The sequence below is a fragment of the Penaeus chinensis genome, chromosome 42 (assembly GCF_019202785.1).
Source record: "Penaeus chinensis breed Huanghai No. 1 chromosome 42, ASM1920278v2, whole genome shotgun sequence".
Taxonomy (NCBI): Eukaryota; Metazoa; Arthropoda; class Malacostraca; order Decapoda; family Penaeidae; genus Penaeus; species Penaeus chinensis.
In genome coordinates this window covers 1,231,358-1,240,020 of record NC_061860.1, presented here as the reverse complement: position 1 = coordinate 1,240,020, position 8,663 = coordinate 1,231,358, and the positions used below count along the sequence as shown (strand labels likewise).

General features: G+C 41.7%; 1 protein-coding gene across 1 annotated transcript in view; it reads right to left on the bottom strand.

Annotated features, from left to right (window-relative positions):
• Positions 1–7,158, bottom strand: part of LOC125047774 (protein dead ringer homolog) — a 63,986-nt gene extending 56,828 nt beyond the window's left edge. Inside the window, exons 1-3 of the mRNA XM_047646211.1 lie at positions 7,097–7,158; positions 5,970–6,097; positions 5,415–5,598 (exon numbers count right to left, since the gene is read on the bottom strand). Of these exons, the coding sequence (XP_047502167.1) occupies positions 5,415–5,598; positions 5,970–6,097; positions 7,097–7,158 (374 nt within the window). The remainder of the gene's footprint in view (positions 1–5,414; positions 5,599–5,969; positions 6,098–7,096) is intronic.
• Between the last annotated feature and the right edge of the window lie 1,505 nt (positions 7,159–8,663).

Sequence of the window (8,663 nt, the reverse complement as noted above, 5' to 3'; positions counted from 1 at the left end):
CATTATTATCATTATTATTATCATTATCATTGTCATTATTATTATCATTATCATTATCATTATTATCATTATCATTGTAATTATTATTATTATTATTATCATTGTCATTATTATTATCATTATCATTGTCATTATTATTGAGATTATTATCATAATAATAATGATGATAAGAAAAATATAAAAAACAGGAGTAGTACTAGCAATAGCAACAACAACAAGACCTACAACAACAACAGCAACAACAATAATAATAATGACAACGACAAAAATGATAATAACATTATCATTACTACTATCAATCCTCACTATTATGGTCGTTATCAGTATCTTCACTATCTACGGATCACAAAAGAAAAACAAAAAAAGTGAAAATTATGAAAGATAAAACGTAACTTTTATTAAATTTGACTCCCCTCTCCCCTCCCCCCTCCCTCGGCCTCTTCCCCAACCCTTCCCCTTCCCATTTCCACGTCCACAACTCCCCCTCCCTCTTCCTTTCTCCCTCCCCTTCATATCCGCTCATCCTCTCCCTCCCCCACACCTTCCTCCCCCCTCGGCCCCTCTCCCTCCCCCTCCCCACACCCGTATCCCCCTTCCCCTCCCTCCCCCTTTTCAACCCCTTCCCCACCCCCTCCCTCCCCTTCCCCACACACCCTTCTCAACCCCTTCCCCACCTCCCTTCTCCCTCTTTTAACCCCCCTCCTCCTTCCCCCATCCCCCTTCTCTCTCCCCCATTGCCCCCCCCCCCCTCGAGACAGCAACGGACGGAGAGCACTTTGACCGCAAAGTCCCGCCGCGGAAGTCGTCTGAAATTTTGTCAGCTTCAACTTGTGAAAGACCGGGACTCGATCTTTCTCTCTCTCTCTCTCTCTCTCTCTCTCTCTCTCTCTCTCTCTCTTTTCTGAAGATCTCTCTCGCTCCCCCCCCCCCCCCCTCTCTCTCTCTCTCTCTCTCTCTCTTTTTCTGAAGATCTCTCTCACTCCTTTCTCTCCGATTTTTCACTTTTTCGCTCTTCATCTTTCAATCTCTTTCTCTCATTATCTTTCCCGAAGACAATGAAGAAAAAGATGGCGGAGGAGGAGTAGGAGGAGGAGAAGAAGAGGAAGAAGAAGAAAAATAATAATAAGGAGAAGAATAAAAGAAAAGAGGAGGGAAGAGAAGAAGAAGAAGAAGAAGGAGAAGAAGTAGAAGAGAAAGAGGAAGAGGAAGAAGAAGAAGAAGAAGATGGAGGAGGAGAAGAAGAAGAAGAGGAAGAGGAAGAAAAGAAAAGAAGAGGGAAGAGAAGGAGAAGAGGAAGATGAAGAGGAAGACGAAGAAGAAGGAGAAGAAGAAGAAGATACCAACTAACCCGTACTCCGTAAAGAGGTTAGCTCGGGGTACTGGGGGGGGGGGGAGGTGTACGCTGAGAAGGGGGAGGGTGGGAGGGGGAGGGAGGGTAAGACAGCTGATTGAAGACGGGGATACTCTTTACGGTAATTATGCATAAGCAAATAAATTAGCGTAAAATCATTAATAGATTTTAAAGAGAGCTAATGACGAAAATGATACGGCGAAATGAATAAACAAATTGATGATTTCCATATATTGACAAGGACACATGTTGAGAACTGATTTCGTGAAGAGTGGGTTAATAATCCTTTGATGGAAAGGGTATTAGCCTGGGGAGTATTTCATTAGGTTCGGGGAATTACGACGTTGATAAATGCAGGAAGAACATACGAGTCTACGAAATACAATGGGTATAATATCGTGCGGGTGTACACGTGCATATGTGTGCACTTAGACATAGACACACACACACACAGACAAACACACACACACATGGTCTTTTTTTTTCTTTGTCTTTCTCACACACACGTCCACTAATGTATACACATACACAAACATTTTATCTCTCCCTCTCTCTCTCTCTCTCTCTCTCTCTCTCTCTCTCTCTCTCTCTCTCTCACTCTCTCTCTCTCTCTCACACACACACACACACACACATACACACACACACACAAACACACACACAAACACACACACACACACACCAATAAACACACACACACACACATACAAACACACAAACACACACACACACAAACACACACACACACAAACACACACACACAACACACACACACACAACACACACACACGCACACACACAAAGCAGACTGTAATCCTGTTATTATCAGTAATAGAACTGACGTTTCATGAATAAATTAGGACGACAGACTTCCGCAGCTCCTCGTCTCAGATGCCGTTATTACGTGATAGGCGAACGACGGAGAGAGAGAGAGAGAGAGAGAGAGAGAGAGAGAGAGAGGAGAGAGAGAGAGAGAGAGAGAGAGAGAGAGAGAGAGAGAGAGGAGAGAGAGAGTGAGAGAGAGAGAGAGAGAGAGAGAGAGAGGGGAGAGAGAGAGGGAGGGAGGGAGAGAGAGAGAAGAGAGAGAGAGAGAGAGAGAGAGAGAGAGAGAGAGAGAGAGAGAGAGAGAGAGAGAGAGAGAGATAAATATATATATATATATATATATATAGAGAGAGAGAGAGAGAGAGAGTGAGAGAGGGGGAAGGAGAGAGGGAGAGAGGGAGAGAGGGAAAGAAGGGAGGGAGAGAGGGAGCGAGGGAGAGGAAACGAATGTGTATGTGAGTGTTCTGAAGAATGGGAAATGCAGCCTGCGATCTGCTATTTTACCCAAACGATAGTTCACCTCTTACCGGTACCCACTTTCACACGCACGCACGCACGCACACACACACACACACACACACATACTCACACACACATACACACGCACACACACACACTTATAATGAAAATAATAATATATGATCAAAATACAGTAGATGGCTATGTACATTTATAAATATACATGCACACTTACGCACGTATTCACACACACACACACACACACACACACACACACACACACACACACACACACACACACGCACACACACACACATTTTTACGCCCAGAATCTATCGCATAATGAACCCAGTGTCCACTATAACAGGAACAAACAGGCGGTTATATCCCAGATTAATGGATATGCGATTAATATGCGGCGAGGGTCGACCTAGGCACTTAATTCGTGTCACCTGTCAATGCCCAGCCTACCCCGGGGCACGTCCAGGTAGGCCTATTTGGAGGATATCATACGGGCAGAGCGTCCTTAGGTCCTTCTAGCTCAGAGAGTGTTCAAACGTCTTAAGTTAACAATACTACGATGCTTTAAATTTGTCTTATTTTTTTTCATTTTTTTTTTCTTATGTATATGTATATAAAATCTTATTCTTTATTATTTCTATATTTGTTATTATTCTTATTTATGTTTCTTTATTTTTATTTTTATTTTCTATCTTCATTATTCTTTGTTTTAATATTTCCTATTCTTTTTTTATATTTTTAATTATATTATTATCATATTTTCTTACTTTTTAAGTTATATAAAAATTATTTATTGCATTATTTATTTATTTATTCACCTTTTTATTTATTAGTTTATAAATCTATTCTTACAACTCAATCTATTAATTTTGGTTCGTATCTTTTAATATAACATCCCTGCGGTTTATGTTCTTTCTAAAAAATAAAAAAAACATTTAGTTTTTGTTTCAAAGAAAGAAAGAAAGAAAGAAATTAATATGATTAATTTACTTCATTACCAGTGACGTCATAATCAAGACACCTCAAAGTTAATAAAAAAAAAAAAAAAAAATCCAACATTGGGAGAGGAAGTTAATGTTCTTGAGACGAAGGCAAGACGATTCACTGGAAACGGAATGTATTTAGTTAATTCAATTTTTAGGTAATGTAATAGTTCATTTGTATCTAATATTTCATCTGGAGTTCTATAAAAGTCTAAAACGTGTTTAGAAATACACTGGAAACTAAAGGGATACAGTTATTTAAATTTTTAACTAATTTAATTCCTCTGTTTTTAGTATTTAGCTAAAGATAGCCTTGGGAAGACTATTGAGACGAGAAGACAAAAATAAGGGAATCTTCATTGATTTAGAAATATACCGGCTACAGTGAGCATTTAGGTTAATCAATTGCTGTATTCTGGAAGCGACGATTCGATGCGTAACTGTAACGTATCGAAATCGAGGTTGAAATACGAAAGCGTTTAGAAAGTTTGAGAAGTGAGGTGATAACTGAATTCTAAGTGGTAATTTAACGGGTAACTCTTGCATTATGGTTGGTGTATTCGCAAAAGCTTTGTAATTGGTAACCGTTGTATTCTGACTACTGTATTAGAAAGGATGTAACGGGTAACTCTTGCATTTTGATAGATTGAAATTGGTAACCGTTTTGTTTTGATTACTGTATTCTGAAGAGTGCTACAGCGACTAACTCTTGTATTTACTTCTGTATTCTAAAAGATGTTGTAATGAATAGCGTATTTTGATAACTGTATTCACATAGGCTTTGTAATGGGCAACTCTTGTATTCTGATTCCTGTATTCTAAAAAGATGCTGCAATGGCTTACTATTGTATTCCGAAACAAAAGGCTACATCAGAAAGCCTATCAGAGGTGAAGTATTTACTTGACTGCCTTCTGAAGGTGATTTTGTAATTGGCGAAGTGCTTACCTTATACTAAGAGCGATACTACAATAAATAACCCTTGTGTTTTAGTGATAAGCTATAGCAACTTTTTGAGGATAATGCTGCAATGTGGTACCCTTGACTTTTTTTTTCTTTAATAATTGATAAAATCAGCGCGGGATACAGGAGGAAAAGCACTTACTGTATTCTGATGCAAGTGCAAGTTTATTGCTTTGCGGCAGATACGAATTAAGTGTTCCAGCGGGGAGGCACTTCCTGCTCTTAGAGTGATGGGATGAGTAACTTCAGGATTTTGGAACAGATGAGAAAAATAAGGGCGTGGAATAACAGATAAAGAGAGAAAATAAGGGAATGAAATAACAGATAAGAAATAAGAAGATCAGGAAGTGAAATAATAGATAATGAATGAGGATACCGGTATGTGGTAATGAAATAAGGGGCGAGGTACGTACTGGAATTGGAACAAGTGAAACAAAAAATAAGGAAATGGAATTAAGAAAGAAAAAAAAAAAAAAATAGTGAAGGGATGGGTAACTTCAGTATTTTTTGGAACTGATGTGCAATAAGGAACGTATTCCATGAGCGAGGTCAGAGCGTGATGTAATACGTTGAGTGTTTTGAAATAATGTGAAATACGTTAATGAGGATGCAAAATGAGAAGCATGTTTTTGTAAAATAGGGAAATACAGGCGTTGAATAAGAGTATTCCAGAAGCAGGTGGTCATTTACTACGTTCTGAGCACGAAGTAGGACCTTCAATGATTTAGAACAGAAGTAGAAGAAGGAAATAAAGGAGTGAAATGCGAGTCGAATGAGACAATAAGGAAACAAGAAGATGAAACGAGGCACTTACTGCGTCCTGAGCGTGAAGGCGGCGCTGGTGATGGACGAGGGCAGCTTGAGGCCCTTGATGATCTCCTGCCACAGCTTCTTGTTGATGACGTCGACGAGGCCGCCGCGCGCCACCACCAGGTTGTACAGCTCGTACAGGTCCAGGACCTGCTTGGCCATGATGGGCAGCCGGTTGATGGGCGTCCCTGCGGGAGAGACAGGCAGGTTAGACAGGGCTCCTTCAGGAGGCTTCGTGCACGGCGACGCGATCGGAGCGGCGCCCTGCACGCCCCCTCGACTTCTAACCCCCCTCCCTTATCTTCCTCCCTCCTCCCCTCGACTCCCTCCCTCCTTCCCTCACTCTTCCCTCCTTCCCTCCCTCCCTCCCTCCCTCCCGTCACCCCCTCCCCTCCCCCCAGCCTCCGAGGCAAAAACCGACAGCAAAGGCAGTAATTACAGCGCGGCGGTGCCAACTCGCGCAAGTTATCCCGAGTGGCACCAGTGACGAATGAAGCGCCGCCGATAGTTGGGCGCCGCGGTTATTAATGACGCGAGCAACATTGAGCAACAGCAATACCAATATCCATCGACGCAGCTGCTGGTGCTGATGCTAATAGTCCCTCCGAAGCCAGTGATGTTGACGGCCGCCGTGAATAATGACTTCCAAGCTGGCGTATATCAACTGTTCTTGCACATTCCAGAAGTCTTTCGACCGTATATCAACAACATCAACTACTCGTGCACATTCCAGATGCCTTTCAAGCGTATTTCAACGACAACAACTATCCTCTCACAATCACGCCCTCTTTCAAGTTCGCGTACATCAACCCCTCTCGAGCATCCCCGCCCTCTTCTGTTATTTTCTGTTCTGTTTTTCTCCCTCATCATCTGTTTTTGACTATCCGCACATCCGAGGCTCAGTCGCGGACAAACTTCGTATCGTGAATGAAGCTTCGGAAAATTCTAAACAATAGAGGCTCGCAGTAATTGGGTGTTCGAGACAGAATTCGAACCATCTTTGACAAGAGTAGTTAGGACGCGTCATGGTATCATCAAAGCTAAAACTTGAACTATCTTTATCTGTCTACCATTCCTCTTTATTTGCTTTTATCCCTCTTTATCCATTTATCATGCCCCCTTGCCTATCATCTATTTTATCCTATCCCATTACCCATCTATACATCTATCCAAATCTATCTATCTTCCCTCTATTCCTATACTTCAAAATCTATCCCCCTTATCTATCTTCTATCTTTATCTATCATTCCTCTTCCTCCATCTACACGTCCCCCTTCATCCACCTACCTATACATCTGTCCTAATCCACCTCTACCTCTATCATCCACTTCTTACCCCTCCATCCACATCTATCCCCTTCATCCGCTTCTATCCACATCATCCACTTCTTACCCTTCCATGCATCTGTACCCCCTCATCCACCTCTAAACCTCTATCCACCTCTATCCCCTTCTTCCACCTCTATCCACATCAACCACTTCTTACCCCTCCATCCACCTCTAAACCCTCATCCACTTATTCATCCACCTCTATCCTCTCCATCCATCTCTATACCCTCATCCACTTATTCATCCACCTCTATTCCACTTTTTCCCTCTCCACGCATGTACACCCCCCTCATCCCCCCCCTCCCCACCGCCCTCTCACCCACGCAGGACTCCCCCCTCCCCCCCGCCCCCCCATTACCCCCGCGGGCACACGACGCTGCAGGGGAACTCAGTGCAAAAAGGAGGTATCGGATGTCCCATGAATAATGTAAATGAACTTACAGGCTGTAAAAGTAAATACGCGCTCGATCTCCCTCGCATTTAACCCGATATAAAAACTGTCGCTAAAAATGACTCTCTCTTTTTTATTTTTTTTTTTATTGTAAAGTTCGCGCGCACACACACACAGGGTCAATTACCACGCGCATAATTCACGCCTCGGGAAGGACATGACGCCAAAAAAAAAAAAAAAAAAAAAACGCAAGAAAAACAAAAAGAGGGAAATAGGGGAAATATATATAAAAAAAAGGGAAAAAAAGTGACGAGCGACATCCGCAGTGTAACCGACGTATCCTGAAGTTAAATCTATTTCTGAGGAAAAGTAGCCTCGCGTTCGTAACTTTTAACACCTGACATAAAACCTCCATATCAACTTAAGGGGATGAACAGAAGGTCCAATCCATCCATCTATCCATCCATCTATCCATCCATCCGTCAATCACAGCACCTCGATTCTAATTTATCAGATTAATATGCAAATTAGGTTAATATAAATGGTCTCGTGATTTCCGTAAAATGGCGGAAGGGAGGAAGGGGGAGGGGGGGGGGGGTAAATCTCGTTTCAGGACACGCGCGGGATTCGTTAAAGGGCATTTTCTGGTCTTATCGCTTTCTCTGTCTGTCTATTCATCTATCTATCACTTTGCCTATCTGTCTGTTTACCTCTCTCGGTCTCTGTCTTTGTTTCTCTCTCTCTCTCTCTCTCTCTCTCTCTCTCTCTCTCTCTCTCTCTCTCTCTCTCTCTCTCTCTCTCTCTCTCTCTCTCTCTCTCTCTCTCTCTCTCTCTCTCTCTCTCTCTCTCTCTCTCTCTCTCTCTCTCTCTCTCTCTCTCTCTCTCTCTCTCTCTCTCTCTCTCTCTCCCTATCCGTCTATCTCCTCTCCTCTCCTACTTTCTCCCTCACTCTGCCTCTCATTCCCTACCTTCCCTCTTTCAAATAATCTTAACGTCCACGGCATTATCCGTTCTCTTTATGCTTCTAACATTTCCTAAATGTATTCTCCCGTGTTCAAGCAGTGATAATAAAACAAATGAGAGGGTGAAGGGGTCTTATTGTGAAACGAAACACAACAACAACAATATCAACAAAAACAACAACAATGTCAACAACAACAGTATCAAAAACAACAACAACAGTAACAAAAACAACAACAACAGTAACAACAACATCAACATAATAATAAAAAAACGGAAAATATGTTTATATAACATGATAAAAAGCGAAACAACAAAACAACAACAACAACAGCAACAACAACAACAAAATTACGTCCGTTCAATAGCACCAATCCAAAAATAAATACCCTAAAAAAAGAAAGAAAAAAAAAAATCAAATATATTTATAAAAAAAAAAAAACTATACTAAAATTTAGAGTGTCGTTAATGTCGAACGCCGGAGTTAAGTGCAAGATAATAGGCCAGACACCATGTGACGTTTTATACGGAAATAACAGTACTACCACCTGCCTGGGGAGGGGGTGTATGGGGG